Source organism: Rissa tridactyla, chromosome 7 (assembly GCF_028500815.1).
Source record: "Rissa tridactyla isolate bRisTri1 chromosome 7, bRisTri1.patW.cur.20221130, whole genome shotgun sequence".
In the NCBI taxonomy this organism is placed as follows: Eukaryota; Metazoa; Chordata; class Aves; order Charadriiformes; family Laridae; genus Rissa; species Rissa tridactyla.
Window position 1 is genome coordinate 16,658,411 of NC_071472.1, and position 26,457 is coordinate 16,684,867.

Below are 26,457 nucleotides of genomic sequence, written 5' to 3' on the forward strand. Positions count from 1 at the left end.
TACTTTTGCCAGTAATAGGAATAATAATAATACCACCAGGTGGAACTTGAAAGGCACTACAGCTTCCTAAACTATACTCTGTGGAGGACCATACCTCAGTTCTGTAGCGAGTAGTGCTGCTGCCTCTATTCTGTTTTCAAACCTTCAGTTGTACTGATAACATGAATACTTTCATAACACTGTTTTTTTTTCTAGATAAGCAACTGCTCTAGATATTCTGCAATTGGGAAGATGAACCATTAAAGGAAGGTTTAGTGTTCAAGAGTCTATTAGCTTTGCTGTTTAAATTCCGTAGCAGGTTCAATCTGAAGTAGTGGTATGCAGAATACTTCTTTTATAATCTTCAGCTTCTTTCTGAGTGGATTAAATTCCTTAGGAGACCAAAGGCCCCAGAAACAGTATGAAATAGTCTACTTTTTAAAAATGGAGTTAAGCACTTATGTTTCATTTTTTGCAATTGCGTAGGTATATTTTGTTACTAGTTTTTTTTCTTTCCTTTGCTGTTCGAATCCCGTGCAAGTAGGGCAAATGTATTAACTATAAAGGGCAGAACTATTCACATAACAGTATAGACAGTGCTGTCAAATGAATAAAATAAATTGAAAAATTAAATAAATACTGTAACTTTTTATTTAACCTTTCAATTGTAGCAGTCATAAGTGTTTTGTAGCAGTAGCAGATAAAAATGTCCCAATGACACTGTGATTTTTCTTTGTTTTTTCTTAAGCAGAAATGATAGTTAAAAGCTAGTAGTCTGTTTTAAAACTTCAAAAATTTTAGTAAAATTTTTTAAAAATCCACTTTTTGTAATGAATATATTTTGAAACATTTGTGACCATTCTCTGCTGATGTAGTGACTGCCTAGGTTGCTGAGTGGTTGCAAGATACTAGTAAAAAGAAGTAATGAACATTTCAGTGTGAACAAAAGAGACCAAAATTTCTCTGTCAATGGACTGTTATTTCTTACAGTTAAAGAGCTTCTGATGCCTCACGGACTTTTGTGACCCTTTTGAGAAATGTCATAACTAGATGATATTTTTGCATTTGAAGCGCCCATACTGAAATTTATTTCATTCTGACTGTGTGTTTGCTTTTCAGTTTCAAGGAAAATGTATCTGCATATAGGTTTTTCATCCAGGGATTTACCTCTGTTCCTTCTGCTTTCTTTGCACCTGAGGGCATCATCCTTAGTCTGTGGCAATATAGTAACGTGTTGAGGATACTGGAGCTTGAGGGGGGGGAATATGCGGTTGGAACAGATGATACCTCTGAGAAACTAACAGCTTCCTATTTTGTGGAGATAACCCTGTAATGTAAGGCATCAGAAGTAAAGCACAAATGTGTATAGAAAGATCACTTCTGTATACAAGAGTGTTTTGGTTTTCCATTGCATGTGAGAGTGTATCTCGCTTCTACCGTTAACACATTTTGTTCTCTGAATCCCTTCTGGTGTCATTTCCCGTCCATGATTTGTGGTATGTTTGGGTTTTTTTTGTATTACGTTTGCAGGGAGTGTTGCAGTCTCTTTGCTGAAATCTATTCTGATTTGCCTAAATCTATTCTGTGAGCATAACTTTGTTGGGCAAGATGTTCGGTTCCCTTGCTTTCTTTCCTGCTCTCTACAAGGGTAGCTGTGTTACATAAAACAACGTACAAGGAGTGCAACTACTGTTCGTGAAGTACAAAGTGTGTCTATGGGGTGCGTGGTTTTTTCTGTTAACAGGGAAACAAATTTGATAAGTGTGCGTGGAGTGTAGCTGTGGGGCACGCATGCATTGTTAAAATATTCAGAGAGCTAATTTCGGTGTTAGAATTGTAGGTCCATATGCTTACCAGATGCACTTCTCTCGTGCTCCAGGGTTTCGCTATGGGAGTGATATAGTTCCTTTTTCCAAGGAAGATGAAGAGCAAATGAAATACAAAACAGAAGCAAAATGTTTTTCTGTTTTGGGATTCAGCAGATCCTCTCAGGTACAGTACTAAACTTCTTCCCATTCAGCTTCCTGGGTTGTTCAAGACAATTGAATCGTTCGAATTCACTAAGGTTGTGGTGTTGTACTGGGTTTAGTCAGGTATACAGGGGTGACTTATTTGGTGGTTCTAGTACATGTAAACAGTATGTAGCCTTGCGAAGGAGAGAAGCTCATAAATGTGGCCATTGGCCCCTCAAGTGAACCAAGAGCCACTGAACTCTGATCTCTGCGAAGTGGAGACATACCTCTATTGTAGTCTCATTTCATCTTGTGAATTTAAATAATGATGCCAGATCTGCAACAGAAGATGGTCTCTCTTCTGTTCAGGTCATGCAGAAGTCTTTTTGAGCTTTGTCCAGCCACGACTGTGTTCTTTTTGACAGAAGAAGCCTCTCCCTCAATGTTAAAGAAAGCCTGAGAACTGACTGCGTTCATTCTCATTTCCATAAGGATTAGTTTGTGAGCTGTGACTTGCTTCTTGTTTCTCTATAACAAAACCTAACTATAGTGAAGATTTTATAGAACTTAGATGAAGATAACATAATTCAAAACCCCTCCATATTTCAATGAAGTACTTGGTGTTTGTATGCACTTATCTGTACTAGTGGTATTAAGTTTGCTATTCATTTTACCTGGAAGTTGTAAGAAACTTACATTGGGCAAGTACCTAAATAAAAGCTATGCAGCACAAGGTGATTTCCTGCAGAAAATCCAAGACTTAAGCATTAGGGAAGACTTAGGCAAAGGTTTAACAAACCCTCCTTGAAGCAGGACACGTCAGGAGAAAGTAGAGAGATGCGAGCTCCAGTAATTGCTAGGAATGTTAAGCTGCTCCCACTCTTTCTTCTTCTGGATATTGCACAGGGTGACTGAAACTTCACTCTTTGTGGAGTTCACTGCACCCGGTCCCCTTCACCACTCAAAACTGAAAGGAAGTCGTAGGGCAGCTCTGTGGCTTCAGTTCTGAAAGCTCCCAGCCCTCCTTTGAAATGTCTCGCTGCCTGAACAAAACAGAACCCTTGACAAAGGCTAACAAATTGTTACCTATACCAGGAAGGAAAGATGCTAATGAAATAGGAAGTATCTGTGGGAGCTTGCTCCCAAATGGATGTAACTAAACATGTTTTACTTTACAGTACAGGTGGCACACAGACCCCTGCGGGTTGCTAGATATGACCTTAGACTACCACAGTGCACTTGTCCGCAGCATATTATTAATTGAGGAGTCAGGAACGTTGATGTATTGAAATGAGAAGCCAGCCTAAATAGGAACTGTCACCTAGTTGCTCCTTGAGGACATTCAGAACTTAAAGTTGTTAGCTAACACGGGAGCTTGTGTACAGAAAGTGATTGATCGAGGAAACATATTATGCTTGAGCTTATATGCCCTAAATTGTCCAGGGCAGAGAAATGTTAGGGACTGCTAAATCCTTTACCAGAAACTGGGTCTAACAAGTGAAAGGTATCTGAACCCAGTGTTTCAATGAGACAATTTCTTGCATCTTTTCATGTGTTATTAGCCTATGGCTGTCTCTTACTGTCTTCATTTACTTCTGTAAGATTTTTTTTTCACCATGTGTGGTGTTTTCTTATGCTGGAGGCTGGCCTTCTATTTTGACTTGAAGTCTGACTTTTATTGAAAACAGAAACTAAGAGGAAAACAGATGAGCAGCATCACGCTCCAGTAAACAAGCTGTTATTTCAGGTGGATTTTTTTTGCCACCATTGGTCAGCTAGTGTGGTAATATCTTAAAATACAGCTAATAATTAATGAATTTAAATGGAAAGAGGCTAGATTTAGATTTGATATTAGGAAGAGGGTAGATTTAGATTTGATATTGGGAAGAAATTCTTTACTGTCAGGGTGGTGAGGCACTGGAACAGGTGGTCCAGAGAAGCTGTAGATGCCCCTTCCCAGAAAGTGTTCAAGGCCAGGCTGGATGGGGCTTTGAGCAGCCTGGTGTCCCTGCCCATGGCAGGGGGGTTGGAACTGGATGATCTTTGAGGTCCCTTCCAACCCAAACCATTCTGTGATAATTGTAGGAATATAATTAGTTGTAGGAATACTTTTGATTCACATAAATATGCCTCAAAGAATTAACAAATTGGTTTTATATTTTTTCAATGCACAAAATATTTATTGCTTTTGATAATTTTTATGATGTGCTTGTCTTGTCTATGGGTTTCATAACGAATAGGAATTACAACTTAAATAAAATGTGCTCTGGTTCTGTAACTAGGAGTGTGAGTAATTATGCCCAATAGTAGTTGCATAGACCTCAGTGGAATAAAATTATTCAGGTGTGATTGCAAGATTAAAATTAGACTGTATAGATAATGATATCAGGAAGTTTTCAACTACATCTGAAATTTTGAAGACCCGTGCTTTCCTTATGTTTTGACTTCTGAATTTTATTGTTTGGAATCATAATACTGACACTATTCAAATGTATGTTTTATATTAAATTGTTTCTTTTAAAAACTTTGGAGAAAAGATAATTTATTATTAACTAGAGAAACTGGAACAGCTCCAAATACATAATTAAGGAAGGAATAGAACTACCTCATATTATTTTTCTGAGTTATTCACATCCCTCAAGAAGAAGATCAGAGGCCGCTTAAACTTTGATTTTTAATTTATAAGCAATGCCATGTAAATTGAGAAATATACTTGAAAATATAACAAAGGGAACTTTTTTTTTTGCAAAAAAAGGTATAGTGATACACACATCTAGATATTTATACTATACTAAACATAAAATTTCCCAAGCTTTTAAAAACAGAACAGCAAAGAATAATTACAGTTAGAATAATATGAGTTGAAGAACCGTGCTGTAATACATTAAACAGATCTATTCTGGTCTAAGTTGTCACTGACTTTAACAGTAATTTGCTAAATAATGAAACTTCAGGTTAGTTTGGAGACAGTGTAATTTGAAGAGATTTTGCTTAAACAAAGAAAGGTCATTTTGACCGGTGTTCATATTAGTATGCAGCCTTCGTGACAAGTTTTCCACTACTTCAGTGTTTGCCTGGGTGTGTCTCACTGCCTCTGTAGCTCCAGCTATTCCAGCAATGCCCCTTAATGAAACTGTATTACTCTTTTGGGGAGTCAGCCATGTTCATGAACAGCATAAACACCACTAACAGAAGTGCTTCTTTGCCAGCACAGCCGTAGATGCTCCAGGGTGCTGTTGAAGTAGCTTTATTAATTAAGGGTGTGACTTTTTTCAGCTCCTTTTGGACATGTCTTTGCTAGGAAAATGTAATAGCATCGATGAGGTGTCAGTTAGGTTTAGGTCTTTTGTTCACTACTGTGGTTTTTCACAGTGACTTTTGAATTACTGCAGTGTTATTCAGACTGGTAACAGCTGCAAGTACCGTAGTCTTTCATACCAACCCATCAATAGGAAGGTATGAGAATATCCTGCTGACTATAACAGAATATCCATGTTGAGGGATAAATGGAGATATGAAACATATACAGGGCTTTAACTTCTATGCACAGTAATTAAATTTTGTGGCTTCTCACTTGAGTAATGTGTTAGTTGTTTCATAATTTAATTGGTCCAGTCACATTAATGACATTTGTTTTAGATCAGGCTAACTCTTGACCATTTGAATCTTTAGATCCAGAGGCATTACTACATGGGCAACCAGGTTCTGAAGGTCTTTGCAGCTAAAGATGATGAGGTAAGGTGAACTGAAGTTTAATGCTGAAGGTGTTTTGCCGTGGAACAGAAAAGAATAGTAGTGACGCTTGAAATTGTCCCTTCTTTCCGTGTTAATAAAACAAATATTGTTAATGCAGCTTACAGAAGTCTTGTTCCATTGCCCATTAGGATGAAAAGAAGTTGGATTAGACCCCAAATGATTATCATATCTTATGAATAATGAGAATCTGGTAAATATTACGTTTGTGCAAGGGCATGGGGAACCTGGAATTGGTGTTTAAGTCTGTTCTCATGCAGAGCAGCAATGTGTCCTGTCACTGTGTTATTTAGAACAGACCTCCAAGTTATTTTAAATATTAGAGGTAAAAACCTCACTGTAGTTCCCTGATGTGTTCCTTTAAGGGTCTGACTTCCCTCCCTTTCTCTCTCTCTTGTAATACTTCTGAGAGCTCTTCACACCTAGCGGAAAAGGTGGAATGTGCTGTATCTATAGTTTGCTCAGCTTTGAATGGATTTGCTATCACGATGAGAGTTAACCTTTCTACTTCTTCATTTTTGAACATGAAAAATGCTTGTGTCGAAGTTGTAGCTGAAATGGGAACTAGCCTTGACTAAATGGATGCTGTTGAATTCACTGTGAAAGATGTATTTCAGCAGACTAATGAGAACTTGCATGACTCTCTACTTTTTTTCCTTTCCCCCTCCCCAGAATGCAGCAGTTGCTTTTTCTGCCCTTGTTCATGCACTGGATGAGTTGAAAGTGGTAGCTATAGTGCGTTATGCTTATGACAGAAGATGCAATCCGCAAGTTGGAGTAGCTTTTCCGTATATTAAGGATGCATACGAGGTAATTTTTCACCATTACCTTTCTGTAGAGAGCCTCTGGATTGATGCTTTACAAATACCAATGAATAAATGACCATATTTGAACCATATGAATTTGCAGTGTTATGTAATATCAGAAGAAACCAATGTGACTTTTCGGAGTGATTTTAGGAAACAGTACCAAGTCTTAAGACAAGGAGGTAATAAGGAGGTAATAAATAGTATTAAGAAAATTTCATAGAAAAAAAATATGGAAAAATAATGCCATATGTTCCTATTAGTATTCTCTATATTACAGATTTAAATAATACTGATTTTTTTTATTTCAGTAACATAGTAATAATTTAATTTTGGTATCCTGGAAATCTCATTTTTTTGGTTTCCAGAAAGAGTGTAATCACATGCTTATGTAGTAAGTTACTACTGCTTTCTTGCTGTGTTACTACCTACCTCTCTGCATACGATCCAAAGTTGCACTAGATTCTTTAATTTTCTTAAACTGTGGGTTTATCTTCAGGTTGCTTGGTAGTGCAAAATTCGAATTTGATAGCTGGTGTGGCATTTTAAGCATGTCCAACTATGCTGTTGTCATTAGGTTTCCAAGTCAACTGGAACTGAGAGGAGGAACTCACAGCATTTAAAGCTGTTGTTTAAATTCATATGGAGAGTTGGGAAGACAGTAGTATATTTATTTACTTGAAAAGGTTCTTTTAAAAAACAGGAGAAAAAGATGAAGTCTGTTTCTTAGAAAAGAAAAAAAAAGTTCTGTACACAGCAGAATCATATTTAAATTTTTTTTTTTTAAGATTGAGAGGCCCAGAAAAAACACAGTATGTCAGAATTTTTGCAGCATATGTTTCCACTGATCTTACTTACTAGAGAGACTCTTACTTAAGAGAGACTATTGAAAGAGCTAAATATGTATAGCATGGCTAAGCAATGAGGAAGGTGGGGGCAGACATAACAATCTTCAGACTTTTGAAGGGTATAAACAAAGGATGGAATGGAATTATTTAGGGTGGTATGAACTGGAGGAGGTATTTGAATAAAGAAAAAATTGAGCTGAGAATGTTCAAAAAACAAAACCAGCTTTTGACTTTGAAACGCGGTAAGCTATGATAAAACCTCCCAAAGTGCTCGTGTATGGGGTATTTAAAGTTTGGCTGGTTGGAACTCTGCACAAGAAAAAGGGATCAGATGACCTAGGAGGTCTTTATTCCACCAGTAGAAAAATGAGGAGTGTCACCATCACTATATTATAAGATAATGCTCTGTTTTATTCTGCTTAAAACTGTGTTGCTCTGTAAATATTTTATTTAAGTATTTTGATACGTACAGATATTAGATCTTTGAATTTTTCTTATGTTTTCTGATGTAGGGCACTTTAGGATACTTTACATTTTTTTACTTAAGGCTCAGTTGTTTCTTTCTTCTTCTGTCTTGCTCAGTGTCTCATCTATGTGCAACTACCCTACATGGAAGACTTAAGACAGTACTTATTTTCATCCTTGAAAAACAATAAAAAATGCATTCCTACAGGTAAGATAGTCCTTCGCTGGGTAACTGGACAAAATAACCTGCTTGTCTTCTTATAAGACGCTCTAAAAGAGCTAGAATATTTGGCTTTCCAATGAAAACATAAGCTTTGTCATTATTTTGGCTTAGGAAAAAAACCCCAGCTTTTTGGGAATAATTTATGGTGATGTCATTTTGAAGTGTAAATCGTGTATCAAAACTTTGCCAGCTTAGTTGCAGGCTGAGCAGATCTGGGGTTTTCAGGCAGTCTTTTAAAACTGTCCTGTTAAATGACTTCTGGCTGGGGTTATGGGATCCCCGTCATAGACACCTGAGATTTAGTCCTCCACATCCTTTGGTCTTTGAACTCCTTTGTTAGACTAAATGGCCAAACCTTGTGGGACCTACAATATGGGATTAGCTAGCTAGAATTAGAATAGAGGCATCAGCTCCATTCGTACAAAGCTGGTCCTATAGCCAGTTGCAGCCTGTTAATATAATGTACAAAGGCAAAGACTGTATTTTCTGTGGTGTGTGGTTTTTTAAAGCATGCACTTACTAGTGTCCAGATTCAGATGGAGGGTGTCTTTGGAGAGCCATAGAACACACAGCCATACAAAGCTTGACTCACTGTTCTGAGAATTCTTCACAGCAATGAGCGTAAATGGATGTAGTTTAAAATCCACTCCCACTTCTTTAATTTGTTCTGAGATCCATTGAATGGGCATCTGCACGTCAGGGTATATAAAGCGTGCTGGGTTGTTTCTGAAACAGTTTCTATTTTCTTGCCTGTAAGCAGCAGTTCGAGAGCAAATCTAAAACCTGTCTTACCAAAGCAATAGTTGACTATTGTGAACTGTGTTAATTTGCAATCATAACTTTTAAAAATTTATATTACGCCATTTAGTTTTTTCAAACCAACTGTTCTTATTTTCTAAGTGGCCCATAAACCTTCTGTTGCAAATAAAAACATCTTGAAAAAGAAGAAAAATGGAAGCAGAAAGGCAGCAATAATTGTGGTCTTGTGGGGGAAAAAAAAGGCTTTATGACTTTACATTGTAGTCCTTAAATAAAGCAGGGGGTTTTATTACTGTGTGCATTATCTATATTCTTTATTGTCACATCTATATCTGCAGTGTATTCTGTGGCATGTAATGACTTGGTCAAAATCTCACATTGTGAAGTGAATCTTCATGTATAAATTATTTCAAGAAATGCATCCATCTGTAAGTGTATTTAATTTTTCTTTGTATGTAATTGCTGCCTTAGCGGATCAGTTATCTGCTGTTGACTCTTTGATTGATTCTATGAATTTGGTTTGTGAAGACGATGATGGAGAAACTTTCGAGGACCTGTTTAAGCCCAGTAAAATCCCAAACCCTCACTTTCAGAGGTTATATCAGGTGAGATGATCTATATGTCATTTTTTAAAAAGTACTCTTGTTCAGACCTTTCACCTTTCTGTCTTTCTCTGATTCACATTGGAAAGATCTGCATTGTGAAGATGGGAATAGAAATTCTTTTGCATTTAAGTATGGGGTAGCCAGTGATTTCTATGTTGTCCCTGACATAGATTTTATTCTTAAGATTTCCGGTTTCCAGGAAGCACGAGAAATTAATTGCACCTATGCTGAGATGTCTGCAACAGCATCAGTGAAATTCACAGGCACCTAGACCAGACAAGTTAAAACTTGCTGGGGTATCTCAACACGGTATTGCCACGATCATGGTGCAGACATAGACTCAGTCTTCAGCTTCTGGGTAAATTGACTGAAAATCAGGGATCTCTTTAGCTCCTTGATCTGTGGCCCATTAAATCTTGAGCAGAGTCACTTTTCTGTGCATTATTGCATCTAGCAGTGGTTCCAAAACACATCAGTTTGAGGTGAGGTTGATCAGTAGTAAATGGTTAACATTGTTGACATTTGAAATATTCCATTTGGGTGTCTGAGCTGACACATGTTATGGGTGAGCAGAACAGTTCACACTTCTTGCAGTTATTGTATCAAGCTGTCTACATCTTGATTTACATTCCGTTCATATCTTGAAGATTTTCATTGCAACTGTGAGGATGAGAGACTTAATTATACATTGGAATTCAAATGTTAAAAAAAATGACACAGCAAATTCAAAAATAAGGAAAATTACGATGCAATTTATGCAGCTGCAGAATTGTGTTGTATACAGAGCCGTGGAGATATATTGAGTGCGTGACTCCAATCTGAAAATTAACCAAAAATGGTGTTACAGCAACCACGTTCATCATATCTCAACAATTCTAAATGAAAATTTTCAGTTTACAAGTACGAAGCAGATGCTTTTTTAAGCTAAGAAAACTTACCCTAGCTTCGAAAAGCCATGCAGCCTCAGTATTGTCAAAAGAAGCAAAGGATCTGAAGGTCGTATATATGTTTCAGGAACGCACGTAAGCCCACTGTCTTCAAATCCTATGCTGATTGACACCTGAAGAACTCTGTGTTCCCTTCAAATTCTGCCAGTCATATTGACAAGACAGTGGTTAACTGAATGCAAGGTTTGGTCAGCAGAAGGCTATTGCTGGGCAAGAGCTTAAAATGGATTGATGTCTGCATGACTCGTATTTTAGGAAGGGTTGTAAAGCTTTGGTATTACAAAACAAATATGGGTTTACTTGTACATGAAACACATAGGGGACAGAATTTCCTCAATTATACCAATACAATTTGGCATTCTTTTGGTTCAGTGGATGTTGCCTGTCAAGGAAAGATGTTTCTTTAGGTGTGCCGCTTGTCTTCTGAAACAATATGATGGTGTTGTCCCAGCAATTGAGTCAAGTGTTGGTAGCAGAGAGTAACTGCGTAGTTCATCAGTTTCCTTAGAGGATAACAGAATGCTGTAAGGGTGAATGCTACTGGTGGAAAAATTATTTATTGACTGTTTCAGTGTACTAGGTAGTATACAGTTCCTGTCCACAGTGCTTGCTATTTATAAAGCCCTAAATTACCAGTCCTTTTAGTCTTTTCTTTTGCCTGTGCAAAGCCCCATTTTTTTGTCCTGGTTACAAAACTGCTGTTAATCTGTGTAAGTTACAGAAAGAAAGATTGATCTTTCTCTCTCTCTTGTCCTTTCTTTCCTGCAAACATGTTCCAGATTCTTAATATTTTGCTCATAGAACAAGTGGCACTGTTGGTTCCTTAAGTACTATGAAGAAAAATTATACATAATCTTTTGAATATAGCCAGTAAATTGATTGGGCTCAACAGGATGGCTATGGATGGCTCAACTATAGATGGCTTGGAAAAATAACTCTGAACAAAGAATGAACTCCCCCTTCATTTCCTTGCTCTGGTGCCTCATGAAGACATTTAGAATGATAAGTGACAAGAGCCAGAATTTAAACAGAAACATCAAGCTAAATTATATCTCTGGAAGTAGTGGTAGGCATTGGGAAATGACATGGTGGGTGGAAAGGAGTTGCTAATGCTTGCTAGAGTGGAAAATGAGGAATGTCCTATATCTGGAGTTTCAACTCTTATTTCTTGCTTCCAGAAAAGCCTAACTGAACTTCCATAGCTTTTGTGGTGGCAGAACTTCCAACATCATTGCTTAAGTTGTTCCTCTTAAATACAGGGATTTGAAGCACATAAGATATTTCGGGAATGCGGTGCATTTTATTTGGTAGCCAAATAAACAAATTGCGCCACAATGATTGTTCTGTACTGAGACAGACCTGTGGGGAAGGTTTGTGGGGATGCTAGCCTGTGGCATCGTGTATTTCATGGGATCCAGCTGCAGACTCTGCATCTAAATATGCTGTAATGGCTCTTGTTAGACCATGTGTAAGCGACCGTGGAGGACTGAGCTTATTTGTAAGTGGTTGGACCGTGTAGTGATGTTCTTTGAGAAAGCAGAGCAGCAACGGGACAGGAGGTAGCTCACGGAAATCCTTAAGGGCTTTCAGCAGCAAGTGATCTTACCTTTGTTTGAATGTACTGGATCTGTTGAAAGGTCATTTTGAAATTGTCACAAACTTTGACGTAAACTGAACACTAAGACACTTGTGTTGGGATTCAGTTCACACAGGTTTAACCACCCTAAAGCTAGCGAGTTGTCCAAGTCTATTCCATAATCCATGAAAAAAGAACCTTGGGAAAGTAATTGATCCTTACTGTTTTGGAGACCCTAAGTACATGATAGTTGTGGTTATGTAGAGTGAGTAGGTGACTGGTATAAAATAGATGCTTTATCTTTGAAATAGCTGAATCGGTCTTCCATGTTTTAAGGCTTTAAATACTATCAGATTCCTGTAAGATTTACAGATTTGCTAAAATATATTCTTACAAAAGAGCCTTCCTAGACGCTGTGTGGAAGGGAGCAAGGCAGCATACTTTCTTGCAGTAAGTTCCTGTCTATTCGTGCATTTATGCCATTGCGTATCATGGAATTAATTATGTGAAAAGCCCACTTCATTACATCCATTGTCCCATATCCTAGAATGACCCCTGTTCCTGAAAGCTGGCTATATCTCTAGGCTGGAAATGTAACGAAATTAGGAAGAGCAAGAAGGAGGTAATAGATTGCTGACAACATGCATGAATAGAACAGTGAGTCTGGAAGCCAACGGCAGCGTGGGTTGCCTTCTAGCCGGGGAGGGTAGGAGTGGTTCTTGCTGGGCACAGGAGGAAAAGGAAGCAAGGTTAAAAGGGACTGTTTGCTATTAGAAACTTCAGGATAAGTCTGTTCAACTTCATCTCTATTTATCACCTGAGTTTTGGTGGTATCTGCCATCTCGGGTTTCAGAGGTCATCATCTACTCTAAAAAACAGGAACAAGCGGAGTCTGTGGCTACTTAGTCTGCTCAGCTCTTGCAGCTGCCCACACACAGAGATTTCAGATGCAGAAGCCTGAAAAACACATTGACAACAGGGGACTCTTTTTGCTTTGTGAGTTTAATTCAGTCCCTTAATGTTGTTTTAATATTGTTTTTTTTGTATCACAAGAGCCATTCCTGCAGCTTCCAGCAACATTTTTACTCTCTTTCAAAATAATTGTGCCTCAAATCATTACAAGTGTTTCCAAATCAGTAGCCTTGTATGATGGCCTCCTTTTGAAAGTATGCTCCAATATGGATTGGAATCTTAATGGCAGCATGAAAGCACACCAGTATTGATGTGTAGCATATGGTCTAGATTTTCTTTATTGGCAGCTTTTCAGCATGAATAGAGGATTCTTTCTTTGCTTTGACTTTGTTTTTCAAATTAATGTCGTGTCTGACAGCCAACAGGGGAGCAAATCTCCGCTGTATTCCTAGTTTACCGAGTTGTTACCTTAACGCCTGTTTCTAATTCTCCCATGTAGGTCACATGTTTTTACGTATGTATGTGTGTGCATGCACGGGTAGCTGTGTGTATATATATGCACATACACATACATCTCTACTGCTATCCCACACTTCACAACATTTAAGGGATACCTGCTTTCTTTCTAAAATTCTCAATGGAATTTCTGTAGCCTCATTAACCTCATCTCCCTTCCTCTGCCTGGCTCCATGACTGTGTCCACTGTCTTTACACTTTGGTGAAAAAGCCTTCTCCTCTGTACCTCCTACCATCTGTTCCAACTTTGATGTACATCTGTCAGGCTCCTTTATTCCCTCTCTCTTTTTAAAGCTAACTTGCCAACATACCTATATTCTGTGCCTCACCTGTGCACATTTAACTTCTCTCTTTCTATTTGCTCTTAAACTGGTGACAATTTCTCTTGTATGCTTACTGAGTTTTATTGATCAAGAAGATGATCTGCATCAGTATTCTTGTTTAATATCATTATTAATCTCCGTAAACAGCTGATCATATGACTTTCAGTCCACTTGTAAGGTGGAATATTTTTCAGCAATATGAAGGTAGTTTCTTTAATACGGAAGATATTTTCCATGTACCATAAGATGTCAGGCATACAGATGTTACATGAAAAGCACATAAACTAAAAGTTTTTCTTTGCTTAAATTGTTTCTTGCAGTGTTTGCAGCATAAGGCTTTTCACCCCAATGAGCCATTACCACCAATTGAACAGCACGTTTTAGAGATGCTGGAGATGCCCCGTGTGGTAAAAGAAAGGTGTCAGGCTCCTCTTGAAAAAGTAAAAGCGCTTTTCCCCCTAAAGGAAGTTGGCAAGAAAAAAGAAGAGAAGACTGCTCAAGACATCTTCAAAGACAAGTAAGTTGGAGATGTGTTATGGATTTTTTTGAAACTTTTTTTTTACACTTCAAATTGTTTTTGCTGAATGAAGCAGACTCAGTCTTTTGAACATAAGATCAATGAGTTACATGCTGAAAAAATACTGATGGGTGGAGAATATTGTGGTACTACAGTATGTCTGGGGTATTTTGTGAGTAGTGGTGGTCTTACTGTTATGGGACAAGACACACCAGGATCCAGTCTGTAGCTTCCTCATGTCTGTATCTGTTGTCACAGAATCACAGAATCCATCAGGTTGGAAGGGACCTCAGGAGGTTTCTTGTTCAACCTGCTGCTCAAAGCAGGGTCACCTATGAGATCTAAACAGGTAACTCAGGACTTCACCCAGCCTAGTCTTGAAAACATCCAGGGATGGAGACTGCACATCCTCTCTGGGCAGCCTCTTGCGTTGCTTACTGTCTCCCGGTCAAACAGTTTGTCCTACTGGTAGTTATAAAACAGTTCAAATAAGAATAACAGAGGGTCTAATTTAGTTTAGAATAAATGCTACAGAGCTTTAAATTAGCTGTAATGATGAGCCTTCCTTCTCAGCCTGCTTGATTTAGCTTTTTCTGTAGCTTTCATTTTGAATTCTGAATCAAAAGAAAAGCAGCTTGATTATTATCTGCTGTGCAATAAATGTGGATGTCTTGAAAAATCAAACTGCTATGGACTCTTCCTGGAACATCTATTCTCTGAACAGTTTTTAAGATTATTTTTTTTTCTGTTATTACATGTGCTGTGTTTACTTTATTTGTGCTGCAAATGTGAAGAATAAATGCTTAATTGCCACTGCATTGGTACTGTCACTCCAGTCAAGTAAATCTGCTTAAACAAAACCTGCTTCTTAGAGCTTAATTTATTGAATACCTATAATATAACTAGTGCGTCCCCTGGGATGTTGGAGAGATCTCAGTTAGCTCCTTCTCCCTCCCTTTTGTCATTTTTAGCTCAGTCCTTTCAGCGCTAGGAGCGATGTCTTTGAGCCGTTTTGAGGCCTTGCTTAGCTGAGCTGTCATATATCCTTTACCTTGGGTTGGTTACCGCCTCCTCAGCATGTTGTCTTTGGGAAGACAGGACATAGGACTTCTAACACATTACTGCTCTGGTATAATGACCCTGTTTCTGTATACAGACTGGGAAACACCTTGTTTTTAGTTTTGTTCATTGCTGTATATGCCTGTCTTGCTTTAGTGTGTCTGTGAATTCATACTGATTAAATTCTCTGGTCCTTGCACTGTACCCCAGTTTCTCTGTGTGTGCATACATACATACATTTATAAGGATATTTTAAAAAGTGATAGAACCAGTTTAAAAAAAAAAAAAGGCAAAACTTGTGTTCAAACAAGCAAGGGAGAAAATTTAAACAAAAAACAGCGACCCATTACTAGTAGTTGCTCAAAAACCTATTGCCCCAAAGGCATCAGTTTGACAAGCAAGAAGGAAAGCTATTTTGTTTAAAAACTGGTTTCCTTTAGAGGGGTGATGAAAGCAGCTATAAAAATAATTGAGATAGAAATTGGTGTAGGGCATTAAAATGATTTAAAAAAACATCTGTAAGGGAGGCAAAGGATACAGACTCAACTACGCAAAGAAGAATGAATGGTAATAGGATTTAAAAATATGAAAAAAAATTGTGGTGCTGTAGTAATGAATGGGAACCGTAGTATTTTCAATGCTACAACAGAAATGTTAACTTTATGTTTTTGTCCTGTGTTTGGGGAAAAGCTGAGTGCTATAATTAAATCACTTGATAAAGAAAAGTACATCAGTCTGCAGCAATGACTAAGGAAAATGTTACCACCAGATAACATTCAGCATATTAAAACTATCAGATCTAGATAATTTGCACTAAAGTGTTTTGAAAAAGTTGGCTAGAAGCTCTCTTGACCATTGTTTTTGTTTTCTAAAACTGATTTGTGTTTCCTATCATCATAGGATAAGTAACATGATAACGGAGTGAGCGGTAGACATTGTCTGCTTGGATTTCTCCAAGGCTTTTGATACGGTTCCCCACAGCTGTTTCCTAGAGAAACTGATGTGTTATGATCTAGACAAGTGCTCTGTGTGGTGGGTGGGGAACTGGCTGACAGGTTGCACCTAGAGGGTGATGGTAAATAGCTCTTTTTCAAACTGGCAACCTGTCAGAAGTGGGGTCCCCCAGGAATCAATATTGGGCCCAATGCTTTTAATATCTTCATAAGTGATCTGGATGATGGAATCAAGTGGACCCTGATGAATTTTGCTGATGATGCCAAACTGAGTGGGGAAGTGGATGCTTTGGAAGGGAGGGCCACCGTGCAGGAAGACCTGTATAGGCTGGAAGAGTGGGCTAACAAGAACTTTATGAAGTTTAACAAGGACAAGTGTAAGGTCTTGCACCTGGGAGAACAAAATCCAGGAGTGCAGCACAGACTGGGGTCTACCTGGATGGAGAGCAGCTCTGTGGAAGCTGTGAGGGTCCTAGTGGACAAACAGCTCACTACGAGTGAACAGTGTGCTGCAGCAGCAACAGCGAACAGGATGCTGGGTTGCATCAATGAAGGCATCACCATCAGAGATAAAGAAATCATTATCACACTCTTCTCAGTGCTTGTCAGGCCACACCTGGAATACTGTGTTCAGTTTTGGTCCCCGCTATGCAAAGAAGATGTGGACAGGCTGGAGAGGATCCAGAGAAGGGCCACCAAGATGATCAAATGACTGGGAAGCCTGCCATATGAGGAAAGGCTGAGAGAACTGGGTTTGTTCAGCCTTGAGGAAAAAAAAAAATTAGGGGAGACCTTGCCACCATATTCCGGTATTTAAAAGGTGGCTACAAAGAAGATGGAGACTCTGTTTTTACAAGGAGTCACATGGAAAATACCAGGGGTAATGGGTACCAGTTACTCCTGGGGAGATTCCGATTGGACACAAGAGGAAAATTTTTCATAAGGAGAACAATCAGCCAATGGAATAATCGCCTCAGGGAAGTGGTGGATTCCGCAATGTTGGACACTTTTAAGGTTCAGCTGGACACGATGCTGGGCTGTCTTATCTAGACCGTGATTTTACCAAAAAAAGTTTGGACCACATGAACCATGAGGTTCCTTCTAACCTGGTTATTCTGTGATTCTGTGATATTGACCTGATTCATCTCTGCTTAATTTTTAAGGTCTAATGGGATTAAGGCAGCATAAACGTAGGCGTGATATCTTAATACAGATTTTAGTATTCAGCATTAATTTGTTTCACTTTTGCTAAGCTCTGCGTAGTTCAAAAAAATCCAATAAAGTAGAAAGCATTTTACTTTTTCCCCTCTTAGGTTGGCTTTGGAGGCACTGTTACCTCATTCAGCATTGCAGTATGTGAGAGACTTCTATATAAATATAGAAGCAGGTGTTTTAAATTAATCTTGCATTTTATTAATTTTTCTCAAATAGTAGCTGCACATTTTACAGTTTAAAAATACTGCTAATCAGTGCTTTACCAATAACAAATTCTAAATGTCAGACCTTTGGCTGGTATAAATGGGTATGGATTCATTAGTTTCTGCTGTACTGCACTGATTAATGACACCTATAGATTTGGTCCTAGACAGTTAAATGCAGCATCGTCATTTATGTTCTCCTCCTTTCTCCAATCCCAAAGCATTTTGAATTGGTAAAAATAATGTGGGAGGAGAAGGATTTCAAGACATTGCAATTGAGTGCAAAACACCTTTGGAGAAAAAGTTTCTAAAAGAGAATTTTCATGTGTCAATATACAAGGATTTTGGTTCAAGTAGAAGTTCTAAACTTACTGGTGTTAGATAAGCATCAGTTTTCTCCGTTTTACAGACAGGTATATCAGCTGTCCAAAACAATCCAGCAACTTGTTCAAGGTCAGCCAGAAAGTCAGCAGAGTTGAGAATGAAGCGAGGTATCCTATCCTTGTCGTGAGGCATAACCAAAGTCATTGTTTCTCCTAGAGTGATAAGTAAGGTTATGGTGGATGACAGGAGTTGCTGAGAAGAAAGGATTTCATTTCAGGAGTGACAAAATTAAGGACAGGACAGAGAAGGCTACTGAAACAAAGTGGGATAGACACTGATTGTAAAGTAGTGGAGGAGTGTGCTATAGAAAGTAAAAAGGAAGACTGTACAAGTTCTTTCTAATAGTTGATTGGTTCTGTAATGCGCAATGCAATATTTAAAATCAGTTCTAACCTTGTAGAATGCAAAGTGGCACCTAGTCCGGGATTTCTGGCTTCATCCCTACACCATCAAGCAGTTTCTTCTTTTCTTTTCAGTAGTAGAATTTTGAATAAAAACTTCATTCTTTTTTTGGGGATTCCTTGAGCACAAATACTGCTGTTTAGATCGCTGAGTAGATTTCAGTCATTCCTAAACTGAAATCGATTCTTCTGTGTCAGTAGCCTGTCACATTAAGTGACACAGAACACGCTTTCTGATTTTCTTTGCCTTCTGTGATTAGCTGGATTTTCTTCTGTTGCCAAGATGTGCTCTAAAGTTTGGTGCGTTAGATGGTTACAATTAAGTTCTTGGTTAGAACGTACACCTTGAGGGGGTACCTGTGTACATGTGAGGGCAAAGCTAGAAAGTAGCCTAAAATCACGATTAGCTTTTAAAAAATAACAAATAGTCTTTTGAAAGCATTTTGAGATGTAGCTTAAAATGTTCTAAGAGACTTATTACGTACTTAATTTGGGTTTGTGTAGAAGATTTTGACTCCTGTAAGTGGACGTTTATAAAGCTCTCATGTGCTGATGGAGAATATTTTAAATTCCAAAGCCACGATGTAAGCAGATTTGTAGTAACTATCAATTCCAAGACAGGAACTAGCAGGTAAGTTTTGAAGAGTAAATTAATTTCTTACTGAAATGTTAAGTTTCATTACCATTTCATGTTACGAAGATCTGTTGAGAATACAAAATGTCATGTAATATACTGTAAATCATATACTGTAAATTATCAAGGTTAACTCAATATGCAGGTTCCAAATAAAGTGACTAGAGATATTAGGTATTTAGAAAGGTGGAGAAAATATGTATGAGTAAATTGACCACTGAAATAGGCATGAATAATCTTGCATCTTCAACAAGCAGTGCCTTTGCTTTACACTAAGATAAAGTTTGATCTCAGTTTCTACTGTCTGCTTTGTGCAGCCTTTGGGGAAAAATGAGGCATGGTTTAGTGTTAATTTGGGAACAGTGTTATAATGAAGTTTTGTTCAGTGTATATTTCATTAATTTACTGTAGGCAGGACAGCTTGCTTTTAAGTGTTTGTATTCATTTTTGTCCTTCTCATTTGCAGCAGTGAAGATGGACCCAAACCTAAGAAAGTAAAAATTGAAGATGAGGAAGGTAGCTTTAGCATCATGAAACTTGCTGAAGGCAATGTCACCTCTGTAAGCATATTTTTACAAACCTGATTATTAAAGGGAAAGATTAATTTCTCTAAGAGTATTATAGTGAATATACAGAACTTCTAGCTGAAACATGACTGAAATACTGTCTGCTTGTAGATTTGAGACTCTCTGCTAGAGATTGTAAAGACAACTTCCTCTGCCCTTAGGTGTATATTAGCACAACTTCCTGTCAGTCATTGATATTTTATGACAAAATTCTCCCCTGGTGTCTAGAACTCTAAAGGGCAAGCCTGAGCATCCAAAGAATCTCAGATTTGGGGTTCAGTGGTTGGATTTTGTTCTTGCTCTCTTTCATCTGCGACATAGAAGTTGTCTCTATATTTAATCAAAGGTATTGCTGAGATTTTAGAGGCTGTTCTCTACATCGGTTGCAGTTCTAAATCACAAATTTGCTTCTTGGTGATAGTTAAACATCTAACTTAATTACAGATACTATGTACATGGGTAGATGAGGCTTGTGTGTACCTTCCTTTATTTGTTTTTTTCAAATAACAGGAGAAAAGGTGATTTAGTATTAATTGAGATAACTTCACTTTTTGTCAAACTGTCCTTTAAGGTTGGTCTTTAAAATGCATGATTGAGATTTAAAAAAATATTTAAAATCTAAAAAGACTTAAATATTTTGTACTCCTAATATACACTTCTGACTTTTCCTGAAAAGTGGCATTGCCAGATTTAAAAGAAACACGAAGAGACCAAGCAAGCTTATTAAAGGTTGAAGAATTATTTTGACAGCAAAGCACAAAATTTTCAAATAAACTTAGGAGAATTTTGATTCCTGAAAGGAAATGTTCAGCAATGTATTTTTTTTTTTTCCTAAAGTTGTTGCATCTGTTTTTTGGTAGATGTTTATTTATATTTGACGTGGTTTTAGTTCCTTTGTAAGGTTTCTGCACTTGTATACCCATTTGGAGCTTCAGCTTTAAGATGTCAGACTGGGCCAGAGAGGGTAAATGAATTGAGGGCAAGCTTTTAATTTTGAGCTTCCTATTGGAGTGGCAAACCAATGATTCTGTACCCACATGCCTGGAAGCTCCCATTCCTCATTAAGCATCTGTCAAGATTAGTGAGAGGTCTGTGCTGCAGGAAGTCTCACAGCTGAACTGGAAGATAGCCTGGCTTAACTGTGCTTCTGACCTCCAAACCCCAGAGAATATGGTTGGCTTATGAGAGTGCAGTGTAATAAGTGTAAGTTCATCTTGCTCATGTCATAACTAACCTTTGCTAGGAGTACTGTGTGTTAACACACATTGTAAGACTCTCATTTTATGAGTCTGCATGCAGAGAATTGTAGACCTTCTGTTTCCATATTAAAATAAACAAATTTAAAGATTCTTGTTGTCTCGCAAGAATAAAGTGATGGATATTGGCAGATGATTGTATTGTTTTTGGACCTTTTGTAGGTTGGCAGTGTTAACCCAGGAGAAGATTTCCGAATCCTGGTGAGGCAGAAAAATGCCGACTTCAAAGACGGTAAATGACTTTTATCTATCTAATTATATTTGGTAGCATCTTCAGGGTTCAGTAAATGCAATTCATTTGTCTAAATGTAAGTTTCTAATGCTACGTGAGATGCTCTGTCATTCACTGCTTAGCTTCTAGTGCCATTCAGCAAAGAAAGTTGTCACGCGTAATTCCCATGTCAGTATTTGCCTTCCCTGTTTGAAAGTCTCAGATACTTGTGTTTGCGTACGGTGGCACTAGACAGCTCCCTTGAGGCATCTGAGCAGCTCCTCGGGTGTTTCTAAGAGAAGTCCGTTGGTATTGAGTAACTGCATCATTCAAACTGGGTATTAGCTTCTCATCTGGCTTCATGGGATCTTTCTGGCTTGAAGTGGAGGGATGGTGGCTATGTGCGGAGTGAGAAACCTGTCTTCTGCTGTCTACTTATTCTGTTCTATGAAGAAATAAGAATTGGATGCCTGGGATTTAAATCTTTACATGCAAAGATTGGCTCTTACTGCTTGTTGTGAGCAAAAGAAAGCACGGGTGATTTTAGGGTGTAATAAGCAGGTAGTATGTGACTCTTAAAAGACGAAAGCAGGATCTGCGTGCACCAAATCCATTCTCAGCATGCAGCAAGACACGGTTTCGATGCACAGGCGAGGAAGAACACAAAGCACAGGTCAGACACTGTCTTGCATGCCCTAAGTCTGAAAATGCAAAGGAATTATCATTTGTTTTGTTTGTATGGTATTTCCCTACTAGAATAGCCATACAGAGAGATATGTAATCCACAGGTATCCTAAAAAGAATACACAAGATGGATGGGGTCATTTTTTCTTTTAAAGGATGATTTGGAGGTTGTGGCAACCTCATCTGCCGAATAGCCACTAATGTAGCATTCCTTTTCAAAGAAAAAGATTTGCAGAGGTGCTGAAGTGAGGTGCTGGATATTTCAGCAAGGCCTTTCGTCCTTTTGTACATAGTTTGAGGAGGGTGTTGAGTAGTATATTGATGTGTGATACAGTCCCTTAAAGCCTACGTAGCTATTTCTTGCCAGACTTTCCAGACCTATAAGCCAGCTAGCCAACTTCTTACATGGATTTTGCATTAGATCCGGAAGAAATTGTTTATTGAAAAAATATTTAGAACTGTGTTCTCAAATCTCAGATATGTTAAGATGCAGTAAAAAAAGTGTTGTACGGTATATTACAATACAGAAACTGTGGAACAGTTGACTACTTTGTTATGCTAATTAATTTTATCATGTAAGAAAGCTTTAAGGCAGAAATAAGTATAGTGATTACCCTTGAAGAAGGTTTAACTAAAGAGTACCTAAATGTGTCCACTTGGTAGCTGTGCTTGAGAGAACTGTGGTACACGTTTGGATGGCTTCTGAGACTTTAAGCAATCTGCTTTTATTTTATGTGTGATCTGCTCTGTAATTGTAAGGTGTAGTTAGACAGAAGGTAGTGCAGTCACCCATTTACAGGAGAGATAGAAGCCACTATAAATAAAAACATGCTCCGCATAATATTTTTTTTCTTCTGCATAATCCTTTTTCTGCTTTAGAGCCTTTTTGGTAGCTTAATACATAAAACATTACAGGCATGTTTTAATGGCTTGCTGTATTGTATTCTGGTTATGTAAATAGTAAATTCTGCCTTAAAACTATTCAGTGGTTCTAAGGTTTTTTTTTTTAGTATGATTTTCTATCATATTTAGTGATGAAACTTTTTTTCCTCTGCTAGAACATGTGAAATGTGAAATGTCTTTGCAGGAAAGGATAATCTGTGGCATTCAAATAGTTTATTGGAAAAAAGCTCCAACAATTACATTATATGTGTCAGGATGCAGACAGGAGAACTATTAGGTTGCATCCTGTTTTGCTTCTTTCTTGTATAAAAAGAGCATCCAGTGTAGTCTTCCAAACTGAATAGAGCCTACATTCTCTTTTCAAAAAAGGCAGCAATTCCTTCTTCCTCCCCTTCTCACAAAATAGCAAGAGTCCCTCCATAAGGAGGAGAAAGCACTTTCGACTTTTGCTTGGGGGTGGATTTTTTTTTTGGTAGATAGAGAAGTTGTAGCAATAGGAAGAGTTGTACTTCAAATAGTGGCAGTATGGTGGCTTGTTAATTAAGCTGCAGGTTAATGGCACACATCCCCTTTGGTCCACAGCAAGTCTCTCACCAAAATTATAAAGTTATCAAGACCAAAGCATGGCAAGGGATTTATTTTTTTTATTTTATTTTTTACAGAGCTTGTAGGAAGTTCTGACAGTATATTTATCATCGAAAATGAGTACCAATGCATCTCCTGCAGTGGCCACACTGGGATTTGACGATCGGGGTTTGTGCCATTCGTAGGAGCAGCCTATGTGCAAGTTAGACAGCCCATGTCTGAATGCTGGGTCCCATGGCAGACCAGAGCAGGAGAAATGATGCATTCACTCTTATTGAGAACTGGGTCACTAACATATAAATACATTTTTTCAGAAAATCTAAGGGTTTCAAATTGGTAAGGGCCTTAGGGATAGGTTTTCTGAGACTGGCAGTTCAATTCCTGAAACAGTAATCAACTTTGGTTTTAATTGACATCTGTGTAGTTTATTACAGTAGGGACCCGCTTATGGCTTACGTGATGAGTTGTGTGTGAGGATGTCAACTTACTGGTTAATGTTGATTATTCATGTAACTAATATCATGTTTCCCCTCCAGATATCTTTACTTTCTTGTTTGCATTCATGGCCAGAGAGATGACATTTTATACAGGTCTTATTTTAAGCAGGTTACAAGTGCACAGTCATCACAAAGAGCAGTCTTCTGATAACAGCTTCTGACACTTTTGTCAATGAATGCAAACAAAATAGATTAGTTTGCCTGAGTGGAATCTAATCTTTGCTCCCAAGGGTGTACAATGAGTTTCTTCGTTGCTGTGTCTGCAAAGAAGATTCTCAAATGCAGTCAGTGCTTGCCATCTTTGTAATGCCAAAGGAGTAGCCACATGACTACCAGTTCATCCTGTTTGACTATTTACAGATTTCCATCCATGTCTGCATTTCTGGAGAGCAGATATGGGTGTCTGATATGGGGTGCTGTATTTTTATACACTTCTGTAGAAGATAGGATGGCTTAACAGGGGGTAAAAAGATACTGACACATGCATACTATTTTCTTTGATTTCTGAATTTTCTGTGCAAGATTATAGGTTTTCTAGATTTTCTGTGCAAATTAAATTATTCTAAATTCTGTGCCAGATTTCATTGCATCTTACAAGACTCCTATCTGAGAACGTTATGTCTGAAGTCCTGTAGTTGAAAGAGCTTTTTTTTTATTTTACTGATTGCCAGCGAAGAGAGAAATCTGCAATGACAACTGGACAGTTCACGGACACGAGAAAAACTGTCCAGAGACAAATTGTACCAAATGCTCATTTTTATACTTATAGCAAGTTTGTTAATACTTTTATTCCTAGGCATTTCTAGAAAAATAAAGTTAAAAGAGTCAGTAATTGCAGATGTAGATTTCAGCAAATACTCTGTTGTGCCTGAGATGTCACACTTTTGCCATGGCATGTAGATAGCTCCTTAAGGAAAATGTAAAACACTGGTTTCACACTGGATGCTTTGTATGCATAAAAAAATTGTGTATAAGAGATTTGCAATGGGAATTTATTAGACAGTTGCAACAAGAATGATATTTTATTGCAAGATTTTGTAGAAATGTATGTAGTTAACTACCTTCCTAGACCTTAAGATAATTTTAAAAACCCCTAGCATTTACTTTCACTTTTTGTTGGCATATGTCTTTGCAGTTAGTCTGCATTTTTATCTTACCGGATGGTTTTGTGTATTTCGGAGACTATTCATGCTTTACTGCTAGGTAGGCCAAATGCAATGACTGGTTTGATGAAAATGATTCAGTCATTGGAAGAGTATTTGCAAACCAAATACTTGAGTATATAAAATCACTTTGAAGTTTCCTGCGTGTCTGCTTCACAGAGAAGATGAAGCCAGATTCATCTTTGAAGGGTCTAGTGATCGGGTGAGACGCAAAGCTCCGAGTTGCAACAAACAGAATTTAGAATATATGTTATGGGAGAAAAAAAAAAAAGTCCCAATGATGGTAGTCGAACAAGGAAAGAGAGGCCCAGAGATCCTGGGGACTCTCTGTCTGTGGAGCTCCTCGGTACTCAAGTCAAGCTACTCGGAGCCCTGAGCCACCTGATCCACAGGGACCCTGGTTTGAGCAGGGATTTGGACCAGGTGTCCTTCAGACATCCAGCCTAAATCATTCTGATCCATACCCACAGACCATCTAGAGACACCATTTCAAAATTGAACAGCACCTCATAGGACACTAGAGTAGCTCTTGATCTTAACAACAGCTCTTGGTCTTAAAATTCTTATGTCTTGGCTTAAAAATGAAGTCAGTCCTCAAAAAATTAGGACACTTTTCTGTTTATAATCTCTTTCTTCTTTTCAGTTATAAAAAGATGACACTCACAGAGCAGTAATTTACAATTTATTAAGTGGTTTAACTGATTTGTCAGTGACTTATTTAAGCACTGTCCATTAATATAAATCATTACACCACCAGTGGATAAATCAAAAGATTGGTAACAACAGGAGTCTTTGGTCTACAGAAAGAGCTGGTTTTTTAACTCGATTTTTTTTTTCTAGGGGGGAGGGGAAGTCCCCAAGGAATTGGATGTTGGCCTATAATACAGCCTCATCTATTAATATGCTGTAATCTGGCTGGTATAGTAATCAAGACCAAGGACTGAACTGAACAAACATGAAAATATAACTACACTTCTGTACTCTTAACTGTTCAGGGATAACAAGTGAATATAATTGTTCCTGGCATATTTCACAAGAAATAACAGCACTGGTGAATGTATTTTAGAGTAGGGAATGTATCTGAATGCCAGTGGGGAAGGGATTAAATTCTGGTAGAACTAAAAGGTCTTCTATTCAAAGATTTTATTTTTTTCCCCTGTAGTTCTCCAGCCTTTGATCACTATGTTTGTTACCTAACCAATCAAGTACAGTAGAAGAGGGAAGCAGAAAATTAAAATTTCTTGGGATGATCTGCAGAATGTGGTGCTTATTAGGAGTGCTGGAATTCCAGTTTATGCAAAATATAGAATTTCATTAGTTCACTTCCTTAAATGTGGGGGGAGGAATGAGGGAAGTTGGAGAGATGAAAAAAAGCTGTTATTACACAGTGGTGGCCTGAACAGGCTGTCAGTTTGTAACTCTAGGACCTGTGCTTCAAAACCTCAATGCCTGAGATTTGTCTGGGACACATCAGAGCTAATGCTAATATTCACTGCTTAGGTAGACAGACATCTTTATGCAGAACATGCCTTTCTGCAAAAACAGGGAGATTTATTTTTTGC

The 26,457-nt window shown here is 38.0% G+C and overlaps 1 protein-coding gene across 6 annotated transcripts in view; it reads left to right on the forward strand.

Moving 5' to 3' along the window:
- Positions 1 to 26,457, forward strand: part of XRCC5 (X-ray repair cross complementing 5) — a 53,950-nt gene that overhangs the window by 15,073 nt on the left and 12,420 nt on the right. For 4 of the 6 annotated variants that reach the window (XM_054208644.1, XM_054208643.1, XM_054208645.1 and 1 more), the window contains 8 exons: positions 1,859 to 1,971; positions 5,604 to 5,666; positions 6,357 to 6,494; positions 7,921 to 8,011; positions 9,257 to 9,390; positions 13,985 to 14,181; positions 19,497 to 19,590; positions 21,015 to 21,084. In XM_054208644.1, the coding sequence (XP_054064619.1) occupies positions 1,859 to 1,971; positions 5,604 to 5,666; positions 6,357 to 6,494; positions 7,921 to 8,011; positions 9,257 to 9,390; positions 13,985 to 14,181; positions 19,497 to 19,590; positions 21,015 to 21,084 (900 nt within the window). Of the gene's footprint in view, positions 1 to 1,858; positions 1,972 to 5,603; positions 5,667 to 6,356; positions 6,495 to 7,920; positions 8,012 to 9,256; positions 9,391 to 13,984; positions 14,182 to 14,439; positions 18,949 to 19,496; positions 19,591 to 21,014; positions 21,085 to 26,457 lie in introns of those variants that run through there. The other 2 variants (XM_054208648.1, XM_054208647.1) reach the window with 2 other exon arrangements.